Source organism: Trachurus trachurus (genome assembly GCF_905171665.1).
Source record: "Trachurus trachurus genome assembly, chromosome: 6".
NCBI classification, from domain to species: Eukaryota; Metazoa; Chordata; class Actinopteri; order Carangiformes; family Carangidae; genus Trachurus; species Trachurus trachurus.
The window spans coordinates 31878306-31906110 of NC_139897.1; the positions used below are offsets into that span (position 1 = coordinate 31878306).

The following is a 27805-nucleotide window of genomic DNA, read 5'->3' on the forward strand; positions in this document are numbered from 1 at the left end:
GGTCAGGGGTAAACTGAGACAAACTAGAAAAATCAATGGGGTAAACTGATCCACTTACTTTTTCCACTCTGAAACTACCATAACAACACATGTTGTGACAGTTAGAGTCCTGACAGCTAGCTTGACAACCACACATCCCAGAACTAATGTCGGACTAGTAGCAGAATCATGGGGATTGGTCAATTAAGCACTTTTGTTTTCTCAACACAAAGTAACTCAAAACCAAAATCAAATACAACACAAAATGTTTTAATTAACATTCAAATTACAGATAGAACCAGTTAGATAGTCTGGGGGTCAGATTATAGGCCCCGACAATGGTGACCATTTCGATCAAAAGTCCTCTTGTGGGTGGGGGGGAGCCGACAAAGTGGAATGTGACTAAAATTTAGTTAATTAACCAATAAAAAAGTGAGCTGACTGAGAGCACCTAGCATAACAAAGCAGTGTGGCTACAGATCATTGATCACACACGATTTCTGGCTTGGGGGATGAGATTCTAGTGTAAATCTCACAGTGTCTCACTCTTGGATTTATTATAATGCATCCATGGTCTCACTTTACCCCGCAGCATTTGTCTCACTTTACCCCAACACCCCCATTTTAGAAAAAACGTCCTCTCTTAGAAATTCAGGCTAATTTTCAGCTAGCATCATCACATGGTTTTATGTGTTGGTAGTTCATCATCATGTATCATAGAAGTTTTTCTACCTGAATCAATTTGCTTTGGCACAACAGTTGATTAAGTTGACACCAAGAAAATTTACTTTTACATGCAAAAATCATAATTTTGTGAAAAAAACATGCTTTCCACAGCATCATGAGGTCCTCTTCTTCATAGCCATTGGGAAATGGAAGGGGCTTGAAAACATAATGGTCAGATGACCATAAATGTGTTCCGTTTTCTAGATATAGGGGGTGTCTCACATTACCCGGTGTCTCACATTACCCCACTCTCCCCTATAGAAATGATTCCGTCCCAAGCCTTTTGATCCATAAGCGGTTTCCACTGTATTTTGATTGGTTAAAACAGCCTTCCACATGTGCATTGCGTCACTTGGTAGCGGATTCCACGGTTGCGTGTGTACGCAGTGTTTTTATTACACCACTCGTATGGACGCGGAGCAAAACTCCGGTTTCAAAAATACCCGTGCTCGTATGGACAAGGCCTAAGTGTCTGAAGTGTAGAGAACTCAAAAACAAATGTTCATACTGACATTTAAGGTGGACTGATTGATTTCCAAACATATTGGGTAACATCCGAACTTACCATTAACAATGATTCTGTGATCAGAGAACTGATCAGTGATCGATGTGATGTGAATAAAAACATGTTTGTGTTTGCAGAGGTCAGAACCACAGACTGAGAGCAGAGTCTCCAGGATCCATCTGTCTGTCCATGAGGAGTGACAAGTCCAAAGACTGGCCTCTGTTCTTCAGTCCTGGACCTGGACCTGGACCTGGACCTGGACCTGGACCTGGACCTGGACCTGGACCTTCAGAGTTACAGTAAGAGACGATTTCTACTGTAAACCGAGCTGAAGATGATTCAGTCATTAGACTCATGTGTTAGTTAAAGAGCTGATAGGACTCAGTCCAGAACCAACATCAAACACATGATCAGTGTCTGAAAGAGGAAAACACCACCAACAGCTTCTCAATCATTTCACACATTTGGAGTAAAAACCAGACGAGACGACGCAGAACTGAAGAGACTCAAACTAACAGGGAGTTTGTTTTAGAGTCCAGATTAGGTCAACGGATGAAAAGAGACAGAGACCAGACCAGTTCAGGACCAGGTCTTCATTCAGCTCGTCTCTCTACACTCGTCTTCCTCTACTTTCTCTCTCTCTGCTCCTCTGCTTACTGAAGCCCCGCCCCCTTGAGGTGGTTAACCAATCAGAGCACAGTTGTGGAGCTGTGACATGTTGTTGATCCAGAAATGTCTTGACAGGAGGAAGAGGAGTGGTGTCTCTGTGGACCAGCAGCTGTCCTGCTGTGGTCTCTGTCAGGACGTCCTGAAGGATCCAGTCTCCATCAGCTGTGGACACTGGTTCTGCAGACAGTGCTTCACCTCAGACTGGGACCAGTCTGGTTCTTCAGGACCCCCCTCCTGTCCCCAGTGTGGAAAAAGACCCAGAACAAGAGGTGGACTGCAGACAGCCAATCAGAGCAGCTGTGGACAAAGTGAGACTGAACATCTGTCTGCTGATGTGGTCATTTGTGAAACCAGGACCTGTTGTTTTCTCCAGAGTCATTGTTCCATCACACAGCACTGACATTTAAGATGATGATTCAAACCTTCTCTTTGTTGTCTGTAGTTTTTCTGTAGCTGATGAAAATAATCTGATCAGATTGTCAGACTCTCTGTCTTCAGTCTGACTCTGTCTCTTGTCTCTCAGCAGATCGTGATCTGCAGGAGGTTTTAGATCAACATAAGATCAGTCTGAGGAGCAGATGTGAACGAGTGACTGAAGGAACTGAGGCAACAGGAAGTGTAACCCTCCTCAACAGGATCTACACTGAGCTCTACATCACAGAGGGACAGAGTGAAGAGGTTAATACCCAACATGAGGTGAGACAGCTGGAGACAACGTCCAAGAAGAAGACCCTCCATGACACTCCAATCAAGTGCAACGACATCTTTAAAGATGTACCTGTCCAACAGAGAGAGGATGTCTCTACAGTCTCACCTGTCCAACAGAGAGAGGACTTCTCTACGGTCTCACCTGTCCAAAAGAGAGAGGACATCTCTACGGTCTCACCTGTCCAACAGAGAGAGGACGTCTCTACGGTCTCACCTGTCCAACAGAGAGAGGACGTCTCTACGGTCTCACCTGTCCAACAGAGAGAGGACGTCTCTACGGTCTCACCTGTCCAACAAAGAGAGGACGTCTCTACGGTCTCACCTGTCCAACAGAGAGAGGACGTCTCTACGGTCTCACCTGTCCAACAAAGAGAGGACGTCTCTACGGTCTCACCTGTCCAACAGAGAGAGGACGTCTCTACGGTCTCACCTGTCCAACAGAGAGAGGACGTCTCTACGGTCTCACCTGTCCAACAGAGAGAGGACTTCTCTACGGTCTCACCTGTCCAACAGAGAGAGGACGTCTCTATGGTCTCACCTGTCCAACAGAGAGAGGACGTCTCTACGGTCGCACCTGTCCAACAGAGACCCATCAGAGTGGTTCTGACCAACGGCGTCGCTGGCGTTGGAAAAACCTTCTCGGTGCAGAAGTTCACTCTGGACTGGGCCGAGGGCTTGGAGAACCAAGATGTCAGTCTGCTGGTTCTGCTTTCGTTCAGGGAGCTGAACCTGATCAGAGATCAGCGGTTGAGCCTTCTCAGGCTGCTCCATGTTTTCCATCCAACATTACAGAAGGTCACAGCAGAGCAGCTGGCTGTCTGTAAACTTCTCTTCATCTTTGACGGCCTGGATGAAAGCCGACTGTCACTGGACTTCAACAACAGGGAGGTTGTGTCTGATGTCACACAGACGTCATCAGTCAACGTGCTGCTGACAAACCTCATCCAGGGGAATCTGCTTCCCTCGGCTCTGGTCTGGATCACCTCCAGACCTGCAGCAGCCAATCAGATCCCTCCTACGTGTGTTGACAGGGTAACAGAGGTCCGAGGCTTCACTGACGCCCAGATGGAGGAGTACTTCAGGAGGAGGTCCAGTGATGAAGATCTGTCCAGAAGAATCATCTCACACATCAAGACGTCCAGGACCCTCCACATCATGTGTCAAGTCCCAGTCTTCTGCTGGATCAGTGCTACAGTTCTGGAGCACATGTTGACCACAGACCAGAGAGGAGAGCTGCCCAAGACCACGACTGACCTGTTCTCACACTTCCTGCTGGTCCAGACAAAGAGGAAGAAGAACAAGTACGGTGAAGGACATGAGACGAGTCCACAGGAGCTGACGGAGGCCGACAGGGAAGTTCTTCTGAAGCTGGGGAGGCTGGCGTTTGAACAGCTGGAGGAAGGAAACATCATGTTCTACCAAGAAGATCTGGAGCAGTGTGGTCTGGATGTCACAGAGGCCTTGGTGAACTCAGGACTCTGTACTGAGATCTTCAAAAGAGAGAGTGTGATCTTCCAGAAAACAGTCTACTGCTTTGTTCATCTGAGTGTTCAGGAGTTTCTGGCTGCAGTCTACATGTTCCACTGTTTCACCAACAGGAACACAAAGGTCCTCAAGAAGTTCCTGGGAAAAGACTACGAAGAGAGAGAGAAGAGCACAATGCCTTCCTCTGATGGAATCAAGGCGAGCAGTCATCCATCAATTGATAGCAATCATCCATCGATCAATAACAATCATTCATCAATTGTTAGCAGTCATCCATGGATAAATAACAATCATCCACTGATCAATAACAGTCATCCATTGATTGATAACAGTCATCCATTGATTGATAACAGTTATCCTTCACTTGTTAACAGTCATCAATGGATAAATAACAGTCATCCATCGATCAATAACAGTCATCCATTGATCGATAACAGTCATCCATGGATCGATAGCAGTCATCCATCGATCAATACCAGTCATCCATCGATCAATAACAGTCATCCATTGATCGATAACAGTCATCCATGGATCGGTAACAGTCATCCATCGATCAATAACAGTCATCCATGGATCAATAGCAGTCATCCATCGATCAATAACAGTCATCCATCGATCAATAACAGTCATCCATTGATCGATAACAGTCATCCATCAATGGTTAACAGTCATCCATCAATGGTTAACAGTCCTCCATCGATCAATAGCAGCCCTCCACCCCCGGATGACTTCCTGAGGATAGTGTTAGAGAAATCCCTCCTCAGTAGAAACGGTCACCTGGACCTGTTTGTTCGCTTCCTTCATGGCCTCTCTCTGGAGTCCAACCAGAGGCTGTTAGGAGGTCTGCTGGGTCAGACAGACAACAGTCCAGAAACCATCCAGAGAACCATCAACAACCTGAAGGAGATGAAGACTGATGAAATCTCTCCTGACAGAAGCATTAACATCTTCCACTGTCTGACGGAGATGAAGGACCAGTCAGTTCATCAGGAGATCGAACGGTTTCTGAAGACAAAGAAGAGATCAAAGTACCTGTCTCTTATCCACTGTTCAGCTCTGGCCTACATGCTGCAGATGTCAGAGCAGGTTCTGGACGAGTTGGACCTGGAGAAGTACAAGACGTCAGTTCAGGGACGACAAAGACTGATCCCAGCTGTGAGGAACTGCAGGAAGGCTCGGTGAGTCCAGACATGATCAATATAATTATTGATCAGTAGTTTAGATCAATAGTTCAGACAAACACAGTTTCATTTATTCTCATTATTCTTAGTTTGACTCCATTACAGATCAGTTGTGTTTTTTGGAGGTGTAGTAAAAGCTGTGAGCTCCAACATGTCGATCTCCAGCTCGTTGTGATCGTTGCTGTTTAATCAAGAACAAGTTATTTTGTTCTTTTATGTTGACTTTTTGGTTTTATTCAAATCTTACACCTCCGTTTATCCAGATGTTTCCAGGTGTTAGTATGACTGCTAGTGTTGTAGTCAAGACCACCTAACCCGAGACCAAGTCAAGACCAAAACCAAGTCACGACTAAGACTTTGAGGGGGTCCAGACCAAGTCCAAGTCCGAAAGTAAACCAATGTGAGACCATTTCCAAGACCATTACTGTATTTAGTCCCAGTCTTCATATTAATCACGTGTCTTGATATTTACATTATTCCTCTTCAACTACAAAGAAAAGATGATTTGATCTAAAATCTAAACCATATTTATGTAAACAAAGTTTGGATTGAACAGAAGAACACAGCACAGAACCCGCTGAAGTCTCCTCCCACTGTTGACACCAAGTTGTTACCATGGTTACACAAATATATACTTTTGTAGAACAATTTTCTACAAAAGAGGAAGCGGAATATTTGTGTTAATATAAGTCTTAAATAGTTATATCTTCCGACAGCAATCACTTATATAGAGTGTTTGGTCTGAAACACGGGTCTGTCAGTCACTCTGCTCTGCTGTAAGCCGAGGAGAAAACTTTCCTTGTATCCTACAACCTTTATCCAATGAGGAGAGAGAACGGCATAAAGGGGCGGTCCTCTCTGTGTGTGCAGCCAAGGGATGCGCGTGAATGTGGTGACGTAGGGACGAGGGCGGGGACTGCTAACTCCATCGGCTGACAGGAAGTTAGCCAAAACCACCGGATCACTTACTTCTGCTTTAAGTTGTTAAATTACATCCCATAAACCAAAGTGAGTGAGTCTCCTCCCCTCTTCTCTCCTGAAGCCACTTGAGTTGAACTTTAGTGTTTTCTCTGCACTTGTTTCATCAATAACAGTGAAGAGGTGAAGCAGCAGAACATCAGTGACCTGGTAGATCAGGATCAATGCTCCTCATTGATCAGCTGTAGTGTAGCTCCACCTCATCCTCATCAAAACTCATGTCCTGTTGATGATGGACTAACGGCTGACAGTTTTACTGCAGCTTTCATCTGGTTTGATTCTGACACATTTGATATTTTCTCTCTTCACAGACTTGTTGATTGTAAACTCTCAGAGAGTCACTGTGAAGTCGTGGCATCAGCTCTGAAGTCCAACCCCTCCCACCTGACACAACTGGACCTGAGTGGAAACAAACTGAGTGATTCATCAGTGAAGGTTGTGTGTGCTGGACTGGAGAGTCCAAACTGTAGACTGGAGACTCTGAGGTGAGTTCACTGACTGGACCTGTTGGACTTTTGTCTGTGTTCAGTCAAATGTGTGAAGTTCAGTTTGAAGCAGCGACTGATTGTGACTCCATGTTACTGCAGCTGGTAGAAGGTGAAGGGTCAGAGGTCACTCAGAGGTCAGTGTGGTGGTGGTGATGATGATGATGATGATGAGCTGCTCTCAGATGAAGCTGCTAACAGAACAGCTGGATCAACCACTGTAGCTGAAGCAGCAGATGTGATGTAGATCTGAGTTTTCCCTCTTTGCTTGGTTCAGGGTCAAAGCAGCTTCCCAGTGTGAGAGGTCAGGTTAAAGTCCTGTAGCTCAAAGAACAGTGTTGGTTTGATGATCCCACTGTGGAGACACTGAGGCTCATGAACATCAACACTGGGCTCCACAGGAAGGAAGCTTCTGAACCACTTAGGACTCCTCTCAAGGTCTCTTCAATATCTGGAGGAGTGAGTCTTAGTTGATAAATAGCTTTTATTCTTAAAGCCTCTGGAAACAGGACTTTAATTACTAAAAATGCTTTTATTATATCAAAGTCCATTAAGCATCCACAAAAGTCTGAGTGAAAGTAACTATTCATAGAAAACCTGAGTGGGCGTGGCAGATAACGCTCCCTGGCTCCGCCCACGCCAAACAATAGCAACAACACGGCAAATACAATCCAGCTGTTTGAATCCTGTTTGAAAAAGAAAAGCGTCCTCGCCAGAGGACGTGCATCGATAGTAGTAGCTTACTTAGCTAGACTATGACGAGATATCGTTTGGCCCCGTCAAAACCATCTTTGATCGTCTCTTACAGGAAAAAAAAAACAGTGTTTCGCCATCTCTCATCTCTGTGTGCACATAACGATCGGCTGACTGACACATGGGCAGCTCGCGCTGGAACGCTAATAAAATGCTAAATGCTAATCGCTAACTGTACAGCCGCCCCATGGATCTATAATACTGTGCATCCATGAGCCCCCCCCCCCCCCCCCCCCCCCTAAAAAAAAAGGCAGTATGCAGAGACGAGTTGGCTAAAGAGCTAGATTGAGCGGGAGCAAAAAGGTTTTGTCACGCCGCCACTGGGGGGCGGGATGAGGCAACTGATGTGGTGATTTATGATTGGTTTGGATTTATTGCGTTATAAATCTCAAGCTGTGTCCCAATTCAGGGTCTGCATCCTTCGGAGGGTGCATTTGAAGGCCGATTACGTCACAGCGCTGCGCGAAGGCTGTCCCAATTCGTCCAAATTCGAATGGTCCTCCAAATGCGTCCTCCTTTCCCCTGCATTCGGAGGATGCATCGCTACTATCCTTCGCGGCCTCCCGTATCCCAAGATGCTTTGCTGCACCGTTGTTGTTATTAGCAACCTAGCCGTTAGCTATCGAACGGAGCAGCTCTGTGCTGTAGCCACGGTAATCCGGCTCTGCGGCCGGCTCGGAGGTGTGGCTGCCCGCTGAGCTGAGCTCTGCTCTGCTCTGGCTGCACAGGTGAGGAGCGGAGGCAAAGCATCTGTGACAACTTTTAATAAGAAAGCTATGAAAACACATTACTTGTGCTCTTTATTCTCTATTCACTTAATAGCCTGAAGCCTAGCCCCCTGGCTGCTGTTCAATGGTTTGTTTATTAGTATATTAATGATAACTGCCCTTGTATTGATTCTACTCCTTGAAAAAAAAAAAAAAGGAGGAGGAGGAGGAGCGGTAGAGCCGTTACAAGCGGCACTTTTAAATGTTTAACGTCCGGCCGTTGTTTACGTTCGGATCAGGAAATGCTCCGAAGCCTAGACCGTCTCATTTACCGACGGTTGATGCGGCCGACGGAGGAGCCTCCGAAGCCGTTGCCTCCGGAGACCGCGTAGGCTGGGTCCTCCGAAGGCTGCAGCCCCTGAATTGGGACACAGCTTCAGAGATATAACCATGCCCAATTGACCTTTCGCAAAACCCCGCCCCCGAACGGTCATTGTCCAATCAGACATCATAGCAACCGTTACTATGTAAACAAGGTCCGTCAAGCTTCGGACCTCCGACAAGCAAAGTGTATTGTCGGACAGTAGTTACCTGAAGAGTTTGGCTGGGGGAGTCGTGTTCTTTCCCTTCCCAAAGCTGAAAACACAACAGGAGAGGTGCCTACAATGGGTCAAACCGTGTGGAAGCCCCCTGCAGCCGGACCCTTCTCCCACTCCCAGCTAAATGTCATGAAAATAAACAAGCATGTAGCCTACATCTGCTCCAAGGTAAGCTAGCAGGACTAGGGCTGTATCCCAAATCACTCACTACTACAGTGTTTCCTCTAGGATTTTTTTTTTTTTAGGGGGGGGGGATCGGACCTTACAACTTTCACTTTCACCACGCACTGCTGCAGCATGCGCGCTTCTCTCTCTCTCTAGCTCTGTGTGTGTGAATGTCAATAACAAACAGCGCTATGAGGAGATGAATGAACGGAAGACATGCAGTGGTGTATTTGCGACAATTAAAAAAAAAAATAGAAGGAGCTGTACTTATGAGGAAACACTGTAGCCTACTATAGTGTACTTCCACAGATTGAATCCTCTCGGTGGGGAGAAAAGAAGAAGCTCTGGTCTCAGTCCGCGACACAAACACCATGTCCTGTTACCCGTATTCTCTTGCAGATGTGCTACATGATGCAATTTATGAATCGATAAAAGCCGTATTTTGATCATCATTATGTTTACATTGTGACCACGCAATTTTGTTATTATTAATATTCATATAGCGCTCATATGCCTCTGAGACTCTGATGCCTCAAGACGCTCAATATAAAAACACTGCTGACACTCGGGCAGCGTCGAGAAGCTTGTCGGGCTAGCAACGGTAACTAAGGGGGGCGGAGCTTTTGCGAAAGGTCAATTCAACCCCATTTTCAAAAACGTACAAAAACTTAGAAGACAAATATTTTTAATTTGGATGAAAACTGATTTCTAATTATTTGTACATGTTTAACTCATTGAGTGCCATTGACGTATATGTACCGACCCCAAGGTTGAAAGACACTGCTGTAAAGTTTAGTTCATTGCAGCTGATAATATGCATTCAGTGGAGGGTGATGTAGCATAACGCCGGGTTCACACCGGACGCCGAAGCGCCGCGAATAGCCGCGGAGCGGAGTCCGCTTCCATTCGGCGCCCTCGTTAACTGGTGTTGCAGTTCAGACTAGACGCGGAGCGTCGCGGTCGGCTCGCGCCGTGGAGCGCCAGTTTCGGCGTCTGCTCTATTTTGTGCGCGAGCCGCGAGCAATCGCGTCAATCTTGGCAGGAAGTCACACATGAAACAACGAGAGAATCCAGTCAATTTTCAAAATAAAACACTTTTCAAAATAAAATACAGCGATTGACAAATGCGACCGTATATATTTGTCAGACTCTCAACAGAGAGCAAGAGAGATGAAAACACACACACAGGATAGGGAGACACGGAGTGGGCTGGCTGCAGGGAGGAGGAGGGGGGGTCAAAACACACAAACAAACAGGGAAAGAGAGAGAGAGAGGCAGAGACGAGTTGTTGTAAAGTGGAAAAAAAAAGGAGGACGTGAAATTAATCTTGGAAGTGAAGTACAGGGAGTTGTGTGACCCACAGCACATGGTGTTATAATTATATGAGGTTATTTACTTATCCATGATGTAAAAAACACAGCTCTGAATGTGAGTGAACAACAGCTGAGGAGCAGAGGCGCTCGCGACCGCCGCGGAGAAATCAGCGTCTGGTGTGAACTGGAGGGACGCGGCTCGCGCGCGATTTCCGCGGCCGCTCCGCTTCGCGGCGCTTCGGCGTCCGGTGTGAACCCGGCGTAATGTGTAGGCCTCTGCAGCTACTAAAACTACGTTTTGCGGATCTACTAAGAGTAACTGCCTAAATAACAGCACATGCAAACCGCAGGATTGAAATGACAGTTTTACGCGCAGTAATTATGTCCTTCGAGAGAAGGAGAGCAGAGAGCTGCATGACCGCAAACGCAGAATGAAATTTGATCCAATGAATTAATACAAAGGAGCAAATAAACATATTGTTGATCTACGGTAAAAAAGAACCGTGGGAGAATATCTGAGAGAAAGTAAATGCGGTGACACCAGCTGTCAATCACTGGACGGAGGTGCGCGCTACGGCACAGCGCTATGGCGCAGAGCTCGGGCCACACTCTGATTTAAAAGCCTGGGCGAGAGGGGATCAAATCTGATCAGACGCGGACAGTCCCCGCGGTCGCGACTGAAAATATTACCGAAATTTTATTTGAAATGCGTTATATAACGCATTACAGCAAATAGTAATACATTACTGTAATTGCGTTACTTTTGTAACGCGTTACTCCCAACACTGGTCGCGACCGCGGGGACTGTCCGCGTCTGATCAGGAGGTGATAATAGTGCAGCAGTAGCAGAGTACATAGGCTAATAGAAAGTTTCTCACGTTTACAAAAAGAACACATGAAACAAAAGGAAAGCATAATTCATATCTACCAGACAGGTCGACTTGGAGCCGCTAACACGAGTGCGTTAGTTAATGCCGTGGTAAAAGTTCTTTCATCTCTCTGGGTCACTCCAGCTGCTGTGGCAGTGTGTTTGAAGGGCCGTTACGCAGGCCGTGCAGCGCCCACGGTGCGATCCTAGCCTCCCTCTCCAGTACCTGGCTGCTCAGCTCCGGGTCCGAGACCGAGACCTCGTCTACCCTACCCTAACCCTAACCCTCTCGCCCGGGCTTTTAAATCAGAGTGTGGCCCGAGCTCTGCGCCATAGCGCTGTGCCGTAGCGCGCACCTCCGGTCCAGTGATTGACAGCTGGTGTCACCGCATTTACTTCCTCTCAGATATTCTCCCACGGTTCTTTTTTACCGTAGATCAACAATATGTTTATTTGCTCCTTTGTATTAATTCATTGGATCAAATTTCATTCTGCGTTTGCGGTCATGCAGCTCTCTGCTCTCCTTCTCTGGAAGGACATAAACTGCGCGTAAAACTGTCATTTCAATCCTGCGGTTTGCATGTGCTGTTATTTAGGCAGTTACTCTTAGTAGATCCGCAAAACGTAGTTTTAGTAGCTGCAGAGGCCTACACATTATGCTACATCACCCTCCACTGAATGCATTATCAGCTGCAATGAACTAAACTTTACAGCAGTGTCTTTCAACCTTGGGGTCGCCTGGAATTCAAATGGGGTCGCCTGAAATGTCTAGTAATTGATAAGAATATTTTTTTAACTAATTATTATTCTTTTTAAAATTATGATTAAAACACCACACGCAATCCTAAACAACTGTATTCTATACTTGCACTTTCTCAAATTTAAATCGAGTTGAACCGAGAGATCAGTGCGGCCGCGTCCAGCAGAGAGGCTGAAGACGCCACGACGTCTCCCTCCCTACTTCAGAGACAAGGGGAAGCAGCAGCAGGAGAAGTAGGAGATGGGAGGGGAGGGGGGAGGAGAGGGTGAGGGGGCAGCAACTGCAGGAGGAGTAGGAGAGCAGGCATCACTCTGCAGAGTAAGACTCCTACTTGTTGTATTTTAGTTTTTTTTTTTTTTTGTACAATGAAAAAACATGTGAAATGAAATTTTCAGATGTCTTACATGTTTTTGAAGCCAAAATTAAAACGGATAAATCACTGTTTTCCTTGAGAGACTCTCTCACACAAAAATGCATTTTTCTCAGCTTTCTAGAAAAAAAGTGGTCTTTTTGGTGCAACAAGGCTCTATTCAGCTTAAGATAAATCAAGAATGGAACAAGGTACAAACAAATGGTTTTTCCCTAGTTAAATAGAGAGTCTCCTCTTCCCTTTGAGCTATTTTGTGTTTTCAGAGTCATAGTACAAAATATTCTCTGGGTCTTAAAATATTACTCAAAATGCCCCGAAACGCTGGCACATGGCACTGACCATTTTATAAAAGGGCTGGCACTCAATGAGTTAATATTACCCTAAATTAAGGCTTTTGTGGACTTGGGTTTCCAGAGGCTTCAAGTTTGAGAGTAGAAGTAAATTCCATAAATTGTCAGCACTTGAGAATAAAATGGCGCTCTAAATACAGCCACAGATTCTGTAGAAAATCTGGATCATACACCTGGACTTTGTGCAGAAGTCTCAGAACTTTCAAAACATGTTTTTCCTTTATTGGTATTTGTATTGATTGGTATTGGTATATGTGGAGGAAGCTGCAGTAGTGGACAGTAACAAGAGAAGAGCAGAACCTGTTGTTATAGTTCAACAGGTCAGATGTGAAACAGACATGAAGCCACTTGAGTTGAACTTTAGTGTTTTCTCTGCACTAGTTTCATCAATAACAGTGAAGAGGTGAAGCAGCAGAACATCAGTGACCTGGTAGATCAGCATCAATGCTCCTCATTGATCAGCTGTAGTGTAGCACCGCCTCCACCTGCTTCACTGCACTGGTGCTGGACACCTCATCAAAACTCATGTCCTGTTGATGGTGGAACAACGGCTCACAGTTTTTGTGGTAACTTATGCACGGAAAAAATAAGGAGACCACGCAAACTTCTCAGATCCAACGTGACTTTATCTCAAACACACACGAGCAGGCATACACAGCGAGGCATAGATATATAAGAAGACTAGATGACTCACCCGCCACTGCTGCCCAATGACACGGTGTAGCCACACCGCGGCCATCTTGGGACGGGCAACTCTCTCCCTCAGAGCATTAAGCCTATGGTGCATATTCTGCTATAATGACCAGAACTTGCTCAGTTTTTGTCCGATTTCGAAACGGTTTGATTTTTTATTAACGTCTATGCAGTTATGATGCAGCTTAAAATCACGGATAATTTTAATCATGTACTTTAAAAAAAAAAAAGTACATTATAGTAACATTATTCAAACAGTTAAAGTAATAGCTAGATACTGATTTATTTTTCACAGAGTTATGAATAGTTTTTTTGGTGAAGATGACTGGATAACCTATCTACTGCAGCCAGAGTCAGAGCAAGTTGCCCATTCCATTATGGCCGACTGTGAGCCACGCCTGCGCGTTGTCCGATCCACCCCCTTGCAGCGAGGTCCGAATAAAAGACGGCAGACCCCTGGTGGCCAGCTGACCAATTTTTGTTTCTCACATCAGTTTTACTGCAGCTTTCATCTGATTTGATTCTGACACATTTGATATTTTCTCTCTCAGACTTGTTCGTTGTGGACTCTCAGAGAGTCAGTGTGAAGTCGTGGCCTCAGCTCTGAAGTCCAACTGCTCCCACCTGAAAGAACTGGACCTGACCGGAAACAACAACCTGAGTGATTCATCAGTGAAGGTTGTGTGTGCTGGACTGGAGAGTCCAAACTGTCGACTGGAGACTCTGAGGTGAGTTCACTGACTGGACCTGTTGGACTTTTGTCTGTGTTCAGTTCAAATGTGTGAAGGAAGCTTCAGCTCATGGTCACATGACGTTGCATTTTCCCAGTGGTGAGAAATCAAAGCATTGTGATGATCATTAATTCTGCCTGAAAGCTCTGCTGCGTGAAGTTATTGGTGAGATGAGGTCACTTATTAAATCTGTGATAAGGATGATACCTGCTCTGTCCAAACGATATCGTCTGATCAACTGCTCTTCCTCGAACAAAGCCAGATCATCCTTCTGCTCAGTGTCGTCCGCTACAGACAACTCTGAACCACTTAGGACTCCTCTCAAGGTCTCTTCAGTGTCTGGAGGAGTAGGAGTGAGTCTTATGGGGCGTTCACACCGATCGCGTCAGACGCCTGTATTGCGCTGCTTGATCATTTTGGATCATTCGCTTCATTCGCACTTGGCGCTCGAAAAAAAAACGGTGCATGTAACTGTTGTCGTGGTGGTGATTGTTGAACTCTTGTCAGTGAGGCGGACGTTGCACATTAAGCACAATTAATATTTAAGTGTTGCTGATGCTCTTGCACAGAAACCATGCATTACGTATCTCACTCACACACACACACGCACAGTTGAGTATACTGGAGGGGGGGCTCTAAATACGGCCCCAGATTCTGTAGTACACCTGGATCATACACCTGGCCTTTGTACAGAAATCCCAAAAACTTTAAAACTTCAAAATCATGATTTTCCTTTATTGGTATTTGTATTGATTAGTATTAGTGTATGTATTGATCCCACAGTGGAGGAAGCTGCAGTAGTGGACAGTAACAAGAGAAGAGCAGAACCTGTTTGTTGTGTATATACGTTTGTGCCTGCATCATGCCAGTAGGTGGCAGTGTCACTCCATGTAACTCCTGCATTCAATCAATCAATCAATCAATTTGTTTATTTCGGGCATGTCAATTTAAATCATCATCATCACACTTCATCTTAGTTCAAATAATACAATACACATGGCCGAAAGGGAAAGCGGGAGAAGCAAAAGTTTATCTAGTCCCGCCCCCATTACCCACAGAATAAAATCTTTATCGTAATCTTTTCTTTTCTTTTTGCTTTTTTTTTTTACATTTTGATATAACATTCTTTTAAAAGGAAGGGTGCTCTTGCGCTTCAGCCGGTAAATCGGTGCTCTCAGACAGGACCAGTAAGTAGGAAGGTGCAATTGGGTCACTTCAACGAGGACTAAACCCAAAAGAAACAACTGGAGCACTCGATATAATGCAGAGATTTAATACACAATTTTGTGTTGTGCACCTGTATTAAATCTCTGCATTATAACATTATTTTACTTATGACATTTTAACATAACATGTTACAGCAGTAGGTAGTATACAGAGCTGAAGTTTAGCTCTAGACAGTACATACAGATTACGTGTGTGTTTGCACATGTGTCCATATTTGTCCGTCATGAGTGAACAACAGTCTCATCTTGTAGCCTGACATGTCACAAAGTCACAGAATGGTCCAATCGACAGAGTGCAAAGTCCAGTGTACTTATTATTTGTTGGGATGGTGTGAGAGCCCTTTTATGCCATTTTCTTTTATCCTAAATATAGAAGACAGTAACCCTATGTCACGTAAAAGGCCACGCCCCCTCGCCGGTGAAAACAAAGGCGTCCTCAGTGTGTTCCATAGGCGCTAATACAAAAAACCACAGTGCCAAAGAGTTGTTGTGTGGTATATTGTTCGTTGAACAACTTAAAAGAACCTAACATAAGATTTTCCCTACTCCCCTTAAGAGAGTGGGACAGGAAAAGAAGAGATTTATGGCTTCAGGCCATATGAAGAATGGACAAAAATGGCAAGCCATATATATATATATATATATATGTGGTGTGTGGTGTATATACTTGTGTGTGCCTGCATACATATATCATGCCAGTAGGTGGCAGTGTCACTCCATGTTTGTAACTCATGCATTCTGCATATACGCTGCAGTTGTTGCAGCGACTCCCATGCTCCCAGCTGACAGTTTTACTGCAACTTTAATTTGACTCTGACACATTTGATATTTTCTCTGTTCACAGACTTGTTGATTGTAAACTCTCAGAGAGTCTCTGTGAAGTCGTGGCCTCAGCTCTGAAGTCCAACTCCTCCCACCTGACACAACTGGACCTGAGTAAAACCAACAACCTGAGTGATTCATCAGTGAAGGTTCTGTGTGCTGGACTGGAGAGTCCAAACTGTCGACTGGAGACTCTGAGGTGAGTTCACTGACTGGACCTGTTGGACTTTTGTCTGTGTTCAGTTCAACAGTGTAGATCTGAGTGTAGATCTGAGTTTTCCCACTTGCCAAGTGGTCATTGACCTCTTGGCGAGACAGTTTGCATCGTGGTCGACGGTGCAGGAGACCCGGATTCGAAACCCACTCAGGGCAGGCCAGACTACATCGGTCACATACAAGCAAGAAAACAGTTTATAACACAGAATATGGAAAACAGAGAAATGTTAGCAAGAGCTGATGGAGGCAGCTTCTGGTGGGAGGAAAAGCAGGGAGAGCAGGCCACCTTAATGGGAGGACTGGATGGCAGACTGGTTCATGGGAAGGAAGGACAGGCCGGTTTAACAGCAGTGGAAAGGGGGGGAGGGGGCGATGAAGATAGATGGAGCTACAGTGGATCAGTGGAAACACAGACTGAGTCCGAGACACCAAGGCCAAACTACAAAGTACAACAGATAATGATAATGACAGTTTATAATAAAACCAAAGAGTACCTGTTCAACATAAACTCTGCTGTACTGTACCAGCACCGCCGCTGCAGCCTGAGCGGGGTCCCCATGTCTTCCTGCTTCTCTCCCCCAGACAGAGTGCTCTGAGCCCGGCCACCCGGTACGACCGGTGTCCCCATGAGGCTGCTCGCTGCGCGGCCCAACATAAGGTGCTGTCTCGGGGGGAGAGGAACAGGAAGACACGGGGTCTGTAGCTCCGCAGGGCCGCAGTCTGTGGCTGTGCAGCGAGACCAGGCTGCAGCTGCAGCTGGAAGCGGCTGTTTGTCGGGGACAGGAGCAGGGGGACTCCGGGTCTAGAGCCGTTGAGCCGTGGTCTGTGGCTGTGCAGCGTGAACCTGCTCAGGCTGCAGCCCTGACTGGAAGCGGCTGTGTGTCGGGAAGAGGAGCAGGGAGACTCGACACGGCACCGGTACCAGTAATAACGGCAGCGACATATTCTGTGCTTCTGTACTGTTCTTCTCTGAATCCTAGTGGGCTTTCAGCGGCAGACCGGCCGGGGGTAGGGGCCAGCAGGCGCTGAATTCATGGGTTCATGTGTCTGTGGCGGAGCAGCTCAGGGCGGTTATGAACTACTTGTAGTTTCTAAGCGGAAGGGGGTGGGGTCGAGTCTGGGCGACGAGGGGATTGGATGGAGGGTATGAGCCAATGGGAGCCGTCCGGGACGGATGGTCCTGGTCAAAAATGACTTGAGGTACTTGAGGTCTGGGTGATGCCATCTAGAGTAGCGATCTGATTAGAGAAAGTGTCCCTGAGATGTTTAGGTCCAAACACGATGACCTCAGTTTTATCTGAATTCAATAGCTGGAAGTTAGAGGACATCCAGGATTGAATGTCTTTCAGACAGTCTTGCAGATTGATGAAGCGACTTCTGTCATCTGGCTCCATCAACAACTAGAGTTGAGTATCATCCGCATAACAAATGAAAATTGAATTGAGTGCTTCCGGATCATGTCACCTAATGAGAGCATAAAGGATTTTCTTTCTATGCACACTGTGTACTTGAATGACAATGAAGTACCTATTCTATTCTATTCTATTCTATTCTATCAATGTTTCCTGTCAAACTCAGTCATAGAAGTTGAGCTGAAGCTCATATCATCACTGTCATCAGATGCATCAGCTGTGTTTTTACTGCAGCTTTCATCTGGTTTGATTCTGACACATTTGATATTTTCTCTCTTCACAGACTTGTTGATTGTAAACTCTCAGAGAGTCTCTGTGAAGTCGTGGCCTCAGCTCTGAAGTCCAACTCCTCCCACCTGACACAACTGGACCTGAGTGACAACAACCTGAGTGATTCATCAGTGAAGGTTGTGTGTGCTGGACTGGAGAGTCCAAACTGTCGACTGGAGACTCTGAGGTGAGTTCACTGACTGGACCTGTTGGACTTTTGTCTGTGTTCAGTTCAAATGTGTGAAGTTCAGTTTGAAGCAGCGACTGATTGTGACTCCATGTTACTGCAGCTGGTAGAAGGTGAAGGGTCAGAGGTCACTCAGAGGTCAGTGTGGTGGTGGTGATGATGATGATGATGATGATGATGATGATGATGATGATGATGATGATGATGATGATGATGATGATGATGATGATGATGAGCTGGCTCTCAGATGAAGCTGCTAACAGAACAGGATCAGCCACACACTTGCCTTTGGGCGCCTGGATCGAGAGGAGAAGAATATTAAAGGGATAGTCCAGCATTTTTTAAAGTGGGGTTGTATGAGGTGCAAATGGCCACTAAGTTTACTCTCTGCAGTAGAAAGGTCTCTGCCTCCCCCACTGAGAAACACCGGCGCATCATGCTGCACCGAGACACAGGCTGTGAATGAGGAACAATTAATCAGTGTATTTTCGCTGCCTATGAAAACTCCCGTCTCAAAATAATACACCAGTTCAATGGTACAATAGAAGGAAAACATTTACAATGCATCAGTTGGTCGGAACAAAGTTAGTTTATCTGGAACTAACCAACTCACCCAGTATTCTTCCACACGGGCAGGCTCCAGAACGTGCTGTATCACTCCGCCTCTTCCACACACCACTGATCCCAACAGCTGATAGGCGGGGCTTCGGTGTTTCTCAGTGGGGGAGAGCAGAGACCTTTCTACTGCAGATATTATACTTAATGGGCCTTTTTTAGCTCATACAACCCCTCTTCAAAAAGCTGAACTATCCCTTTAAATGCAGAAAATGTATAGCAAGCATAACCCACTGAAATTGGTTCTGGCATCTCACTTCTTTACTGTGGGTCACTGGTTGGTGCTGATGTTGTTGTTGTCTTTTATTAGGGTACTAATATATATATATCGAAGTCGGCAAAAATATCGATATATATATATATTATTTTTTATTTTTTTACGTTTTTTTTTTTTGGCTTTTCATGCCTTTATTTGATAGGACAGTTGAGAGACAGGAAATGGGAGGCAGAGAGCGGGGGAATGACACGCAGGGATTCGAACTGGGGCCGCCTGCAGTGAGGACTGTAGTCTCAACCTTACAGTCTATAGTCTCAACACATGGGGCGGGTGCTCTACCAGCTGATCTTAACACCGCCCCTGACTTCGATATATTGCCATGTGCATGCGCACATGTTTGTTTTCCTCATCGCTGGCCTCCAAACAGGCAGGATGACTGGAGGCTTCACTCTGCATCCGTCTCAGCACCTGGGCCGTTTCTGCGGAATGAACGAAGTGAACCCTCTCGTCAGTCATCCAGGATCTTTGTTTCCCAGAATGCATTTCGCGGCAACCGGCAGTGGTAGTGGTAAAGCTAAGCAGCTAAATGCTGTTTTAATTCTCGCTGCAGCGCTGCTATTACGTTACTTTTCAAAGTTTTACTATTTTTTCATGTGAGAAAGTGACAGTGAAGATCCCCAGTCTGTGGTCAGTCTATCCAGATACCGCAGTTAGGAGATTTCCTCCGACGTTTTTGGAGAAGTGCAGAGCTAATGTGCTAACGTTAGCAGCTGCCGGTCTGCTGAGCTCCGGTCAACCTCTTCATCATCCCGGGAGAGAAAACGAGCCGAGTAATTTATCGGCAGGTTTTTAGAGGTTTACCGCCTTCCGGTTAAATACTTTTTAGGAGATAAATTTGATTAAATCTAACAACTGGCAGTCATATTAGTTTGTTTGAATGTAAAGTGGAGTTTCAGGTGTGTATTGGACAGGAGAGCTTCACATTGTGTTTTGTTTGTTAGAATATTTAAAAGTGGTAAAAAAAATACTCACAAGAAATTGCATTTGAAAGGGTGTACTTGCATTATTATGAAATATTATTATTACATTAGTGGTTAATTTGGTCTCAAAATAATGTTGACAATAATATTGTTTATCTGCAATAATTTGTGGGACAATATCGTCCAGCAAAATGTGTTCTCGTCACAGGCCTACAGTCAGTTCAGGATAAGTTAATGACAACTCAAAATGCTACCACTTTACTTGAGTTTGCAGAATATCTTCATTACACTGTCATAATGGTGCCATGACAGTCAGTTTTGGGCATCCTGTCAAACATCATGGTCTGTAACCTAGCACATCTATGATATCATTATGTCAACTTGCCATGAACACAAAGGTGCATATTCCGTTAATGTCAAGTTGTCATGACATTTTCTGGTAATGTCACTTTGATTAATGTCAGGTTGTCATAAGAAGGACATCACAAACAAATTTAATGTCAAGTTGTCATTACAAAAACCGAATGACACTTAATGACAACAGTCATAAACGATTATGACATTTGATTTGACATAATGTTTATGACACATTCATGACTGAGTTATGACGCTGTTATGACAGTGTTATGTCAAGCTTATGAATACCTATTCAAGTAAAGTGTTACCCTTTGATTTTCTAAACTTGTTCTTTCTGAAGCTTCTTCAGCTCTGAACAGATGATGAGACACTGAACGCTGTCAACAAGGAGCTTTGTCCTCAACTCACTGATTTTATTCTTTATTCAGATTGGAGTGGTGCAGGTTGTCAGAGATCAGCTGTTCTTCTCTGGGATCAGCTCTGAAGTCCAACCCCTCCCACCTGAGACACCTGGACCTGACCAACAACAAGCTGCAGGATTCAGGAGTGAAGGGTCTGAGTGGTTTTCTGGAGAGTCCAGACTGTAGACTGGAGACTCTGAGGTCAGACTCTGTTTTATTTCTGTGCTCAGATGAATGTGATGTGAAAGTTGTGTTGATACTGAGCTGCAGACATGAGGCTGATATTTTACTGATCCACACTGAGGCTGTAGGACAGGGTAGGCAGGCGCTCACAGACCAAGACCAGGGCTGTGGGGGGTCGGCACCTCAGACAGCTCATCACACAACAACCTCACAACAAACACATTCATGCACAATGGTTCACACAGATCCAAGTCTTCAACATGTGCAACACCTTTTCCCCACAATCCATGCCGTGCTGACATCAGCTGTTATTAAAGCAGATATCAGTGGAATGTTTTTGTTAATATAAGTCCTAAATAGTCCTATTTTCCGTCAGCAATCACTTACATGAAGTATTTCAGCCTAAACACGAGTCTCTCCGTCACTCTGCTCTGCTGTAACCCGAGGAGAAAATTTTCCTTGTGGGATACAAGTGTTATCCAATGAGGAGAGAGAACGGCATGAAGGGCTGTGTGTGCAGCCAAGGGATGCGCGTGAATGTGGTGACGTAGCACGAGGACCAATTGATGCCTGACAAGGGCGGGGGCTGCTAACTCATGGTGCGTTCAAAGAAACTCGTACTTTGTGTTTTTCCTTCCTGTGAAGTCATACCAGTTCGATCTGGTACGAGTTCACGGGTCGGAAGTTACGAGTGGCCGTTATAGGGAACTTTCACAGACAACAGGATGGTAAAAACACGAGCTACGGGTTACCTGGAACGCTACCAAGTCGTAGTTGTGACTTGAAGCTGTAACTTACGGTTTCAAAAGCCTGCCTTGAACGCAGCATTAGCCGAAACGGCCGTGAAGCTGATATCTGCTTTAACACACAACTCAGATCAATAACAGGATCACATGTTGGAGCACCGCTCACATCACACAACAAACCTTTAACACAATCCACACTCAGACCTGAGCAACAAGGATGTTAACTGTACACAACAAGCTGTTATTACAAGGTTTACAACAGAGAAGACACACAACCTGGGCTGTGTGTGTGTGTGTGTGTGTGTGTGTGTGTGTGTGTGTGTGTGTGTGTGTGTGTGTGTGTGTGTGTGTGTGTGTGTGTGTGTGTGTGTGTGTGTGTGTGTGTGTGTGTGTGTGTGTGTGTGTGTGTGTGTGTGTCTAAGTGTCTAAGTGTCAGAGAGGGAGTAGGTTAAAACTTGCTAACTGTTAGCCACCGTAGCTCAGGCGTTGGTCTCCCGTCAGATAAAAGCTGCTGTTGTTCTTCAGATGAAAGCTCATTAAGGTGTTCACCTCTCCAGTGGAGCATCACTGCAGTTGAATTAGCTGCTAAACTGCTGGAGGCTAAAAAGCCAGGGGACACGTCTGTGTGTTGACCATTCACCAAGGCAACGTGAACAGAAGTGCAGCTCAGACATGGTGCAGTTAAGTTAAGAGGCAGCGTAGCGTTGTGTCTTTTCACCTCCATGTGAACTCTCTGTGGGAACTTACTGCACATGTGCAAACAGCCACATACACACCGTACTGACAGAAGAGGCAGAGCAGCTCTTGGCCTTTGCTCTGTAATACTACACATGGCTGAGTGGTTTGTGCAGCTGCTGCCTGGACAGAAGCTAGCTCTGTTTACTGGCTTTTATTAGACCATGAAAATCACCACATTCTGACACATTGAACTTGTAGTAAAGTTATCTGAAAGTCCAAAAGAATCCAACTTTAGATGAAGTGAATAAATCAAAGCCCTGACTGCACCTCACTGGTTTTTAGTCCAGTCTCTGTTTCTCTTCATGTTTCACCTCCACTACAGAAACACATGTGATGTATCAGACAATAACTGATCTATAATCAATAGCTGCTGGCTCCACCTCTTTCCTGAGGCTCTGTGATGTTTATAGTGAAACATTCAAAGCCAACATCCCATAATAAGCAGGTGTGTTTCAGGTTTTTCTGTCTCTGAGCTTCATTCAACATGTGTTTCTACACGTTAGTTGTCATGGTAACAGAGTTCAGCCTCACATGTGTGTTGTCTTGAGCATGGTCAGTAAATCTCTGATCAATGTGGCTGCACAACATGAGTTTGTCTGGATGGAGCCACAGGTGGAGCTGACAGGTGAAGAGGCGGAGTCACTGCGTCTGTGTTGAAGCAGCAGCAGCTTCTCATGAATATTAATGAGCTGTTTTCTCTCTATGTGACTGTTTAACCTGCTTCCTGTTGCTTCAGCTGTTGGACTTTGATTTTCTAAACTTGTTCTTTCTGAAGCTTCTTCAGCTCTGAACAGATGATGAGACACTGAACGCTGTCAACAAGGAGCTTTGTCCTCAACTCACTGCTTTTATTCTTTATCCAGATTGGAGAACTGCAGTTTGTCAGAGATCAGCTGTTCTTCTCTGGTCTCAGCTCTGAAGTCCAACCCCTCCCACCTGAGAGAACTGAACCTGAGCTGGAACAAGCTGCAGGATTCAGGAGTGAAGCATCTGAGTGGTTTTCTGGAGAGTCCAGACTGTAGACTGGAGACTCTGAGGTCAGTTCACTGACTGTTACTGTTGTAGATCTTAGATCTTTGATCCACAACTGAACCTGATTGATCTTCACTCAGAACTTGAATCATTGACTTTGATGTCATGAATGAAGGACGTTTGAAATAGTTGTTGTCTCATGTTTCCACTTGTTCTTCTCTCACACTGACAATGACTCTTCACTTTCAGCTCATTTCACTCAGTCTGATCAATAATCAATGATCTGATCACTGCAGCTGTGTGTGTGTGTGTGTGTGTGTGTGTGTGTGTGTGTGTGTGTGTGTGTGTGTGTGTGTGTGTGTGTGTGTGTGTGTGTGTGTGTGTGTGTGAGTGATATTAATCGTCCCTTTTCTATTCTTAATAATATGTACATTCACACATTTCAATGTCTTCTCCCTAAACGTCCTCCCATACAAAGTCCCTCTTCTCATTTACACACTGATCATTGATCAGGACACATCTGATCAATCATCCATCATTTCATCTTCTTCTTTTATTCTTTATTCAGATTGAACAACTGCAGTTTGCCAGACATCAGCTGTTCTTCTCTGGTCTCAGCTCTGAAGTCCAACCCCTCCCACCTGAGACTCTTGGACCTGAAAAGAGGATACAACCTCCTGAGACTCAACAACCTGAGCTCTTCATCTCTGCAGCAGCTTCATGATCTTGTGAAGAGTCCAGACTTTCGACTGGAGACTCTAGAGTGTTAGTCTGATCTGTAGCTGTTTCCACAGCTGATGAGACTGTGGGAGTGAAATAAAGTGTAAAGTGCAGCAGGTGAACCTGTCAGGATGTGACATCATCACGTATGACATCATCTATGACATCACAGACTCAGAAAACGCTGCAGCAGCTTCAATGTGTCAATCATCAGTGATCCAGTCACAGGTAAAGGTGTTGAGTCAAACAGGAACAATGAGCTTCACCTGTCACTCAAGTACAGGAAGTACTTTTACTCCAGTAACTCCTAACTAAATACTTTTACTGTGATACTGTCATTATAGAAACTTTTACTCTGCTCCTATATTATAGTATTCACTGTGATACCTTGTAAGAAGTACTTTTACTCTGATACTGTCTCCAGAAACTACTTTTATTGTTGTGCTGTAAACACATTAAGTATTTTTACTGTGTTACTGTTAGTAGCCTACTGCCACATCCACTTGTCGTGCACAACAAAACACAGCAAAAGACCAAAATACATGTTTTATAACGAATTTCTTCTTTTCGCCCTCAGTCTTATTAAACAGAAAGATGCCATTTAATTAAACTGTTCAGTATTATTGATAAGTTTGATTTACAAAAGAAACCCTAGCCTTTATTTTATAACTTATCACACATATGTACATAATTTCCTGTACGTTTTTTTCATTTTTTTTTTTTCAATATTTGCTCTTTCAAGACTCAACATGTAGTCATAACACATCAGAATATCATTGCAGAGCAGCTAAAACCACAACAACAACATGAAAAGATAAATATTATTTAGGTGTCAGGCTCAGTTACATTTCTAAATGAAAGTGTTTATTTTCGCAAATTACAATAAAAGGATGTTTTTTTTCATGGTTTTACAGTGAATGTGTTGTCGAACAAGAGATTATGAATAAACGCAAGAACTGTCAGGTTTAGTTTTTTAATCACACGTGGAAAACTATGGAGTGATATTTGTAATTTTGTTGCTATCAATGTTGATGGTGATTTTATTTTGTTTTGGAGGAATGTACTACTGTTTGGGCTCCCTGACCTGAAAAAAAAACATGGAAAAAGCCAACATAACTTTTATTATCAACCTTATTATTTTAATGGCAAAATTTCATATTCACAAATGTAAGTTCATTTAAAAAAAAAAAAAAAACCTTCTTTTACCGGTGAGCTCAAGCAATACATAACCTCCATCAAATTTTCAAGCAGCCAGAAAGTGATTAAGACTTTCAATATGTGTGAGAACTTGAACATTTTTTTGTAAACTTGTAAATTCCCCCTGGTGTATAATATAGATATGCTTTATAGATTGCATTTTATTATGAAAAACAGTTTTTGTAATGTGAAACAAAGTTTTGAAAAAATAAAAAATAAAATCACAAGTGAAACGGAAATGATGTCATTGTTTATTATTATTCTGTTCGTGAAGTTTCCGGTCGGAAGAAAAGGACATCACCTTTATTATAAACTTGTTCATTTTGTATGGCAAATGTCACATACATAAATGTAAACACTCCAAAACCTCACCCAACTTCAGAAGTTTCTTGCATGAGTTCAAAGAGTTCATGAAATCCCTTACACTAATTGACACTAAACAAAGCATCACATCCATAGATATTTATGAGAGATTTTTCAAAGAATAAAGAAGTAGAATAAAGCTTACACATTCTATTTCCCTTTTTTTCCTTTTCTTCTGTCATAGGCTACTGTACCATATGTTATTTTTTCCATGATTTTCCTGATTTTATTTTGATTTATTTATTATTTATGTTTATTGATACATATTGGAGCACCTGTCTGATGTTTCATGTTTGATTGTATGTACAACCCTGTTCTCTGTACATCCCTTTGTATGTACAATGTTTTCAATAAAGCTCATTGGAGAAAAAAAAAAGAAGAAGTTTCCGGTCGGAACCTTTCTCTTCCTCGTTCACAGATGTGTAAAAACTTAACTTTACATTATTTTAACCATCGTGTTGCATTTAAAAGTGTAAATTAATAAATACCTGAAACATTTTCATACATTATATTTTTAAGGCATGTGTGCAGTCGTGTGGCAGTATTTTATTTATAAGACATTCACTCCCCGCTGTCCTGTCGGTGGGGGCGGAGGTATTTTGGTGACGGACCTCTGGCTCTGCACCGACACATGTGAGCGACCATGGCTTCACCCGGCGGCGGCACCGGGGAATCGAACCTGATCGGTGTGTGTGTGCAACGGGGAGCTGGACCCGAGGAGATACCGCTCCTCTTTCCTCACCAACAAAGTGGGGGGGGGGGGGGGGGGGGCAGCCGGACTGGTTACCGGGGCCGCCCTGCACGCGCTGCGGTCGCTGTGCAACAGCCCCGCTGGTCCTCGTGGCTCAGGTGTACCTCCTCTGTCGGTGTGGTATATTGATGTGTTGATGAAAAGAAGGGATCACCGCCGACACGTCTTCACTTGTGTTCAAAAAAGAAGTTTATTAACAAGTAGAAGAACAGTGTACAAAAAATGCCGAATCCTGAAGCATCCCTGGTGCCAAAGTGAGATCTTCCGTTAATTACTCTGCCCACTATGTGTTGTTATGTGTTGTTATGTGTTGGTATGTGTTCTATGTGTTGTTATGTGTTGCTTTATGTGTTGTTATGTGTTGCTATGTGTTGTTATATGTGTTGTTATGTGTTGTTATGTGTTCTATGTGTTGTTATGTGTTGCTTTATGTGTTGTTATGTGTTGCTCTATGTGTTGTTATGTGTTGTTATGTGTTGCTATGTGTTGTTATATGTGTTGTTATGTGTTGTTATGTGTTCTATGTGTTGTTATGTGTTGCTTTATGTGTTGTTATGTGTTGCTATGTGTTGTTATATGTGTTGTTATGTGTTGTTATGTGTTCTATGTGTTGTTATGTGTTGCTTTATGTGTTGTTATGTGTTGTTATGTGTTGCTTTATGTGTTGTTATGTGTTGTTATGTGTTCTACATGTCTTGTCATGTGTTGTTATGTGTTGTTATGTGTTCTATGTGTTGCTATGTGTTGTTATGTGTTCTATGTGTTGTTATGTGTTGTTATGTGTTGTTATGTGTTGTTATGTGTTGCTATGTGTTGTTATGTGTTGTTATGTGTTCTATGTGTTGTTATGTGTTGTTATGTGTTCTATGTGTTGCTATGTGTTGTTATGTGTTCTATGTGTTATGTGTTCTATGTGTTGTTATGTGTTGTTATGTGTTGTTATGTGTTGCTATGTGTTGTTATGTGTTGTTATGTGTTCTATGTGTTGTTATGTGTTGTTATGTGTTCTATGTGTTGTTATGTGTTGTTATGTGTTCTATGTGTTGCTATGTGTTGTTATGTGTTGTTATGTGTTCTATGTGTTGTTATGTGTTGTTATGTGTTGTTATGTGTTCTATGTGTTGTTATGTGTTGTTATGTGTTGTTATGTGTTGTTATGTGTTGCTATGTGTTGTTATGTGTTGTTATGTGTTCTGTGTTGTTATGTGTTCTACATGTGTTGTTATGTATTGGTATGTGTTGTTATGTGTTGTTATGTGTTGTTATGTGTTCTATGTGTTGTTATGTGTTCTATGTGTTGTTATGTGTTGTTATGTGTTGTTATGTGTTGTTATGTGTTCTATGTGTTGTTATGTGTTCTATGTGTTGTTATGTGTTGCTATGTGTTGTTATGTGTTGTTATGTGTT

General features: G+C 44.0%; 2 protein-coding genes across 2 annotated transcripts in view; both read left to right on the top strand.

Annotated features, from left to right (window-relative positions):
• LOC310987556 (NACHT, LRR and PYD domains-containing protein 3-like) overlaps positions 1-27805 on the top strand; it is a 111935-nt gene that overhangs the window by 3487 nt on the left and 80643 nt on the right. The gene's annotated exons all lie outside the window — the stretch shown is intronic.
• On the top strand, positions 1400-25290 carry LOC310987231 (NACHT, LRR and PYD domains-containing protein 12-like; the record flags this gene model as incomplete). The annotated part of the gene is made up of 11 exons (XM_083973421.1): positions 1400-1509; positions 1955-2187; positions 2403-2653; positions 3137-5250; positions 6543-6716; positions 13846-14022; positions 16096-16272; positions 17985-18158; positions 20756-20929; positions 23259-23432; positions 23936-25290. 11 exons carry the CDS (start codon positions 1400-1402, stop codon positions 24135-24137), a joined length of 3960 nt encoding a protein of 1319 aa, XP_083829547.1. The 3' UTR covers positions 24138-25290.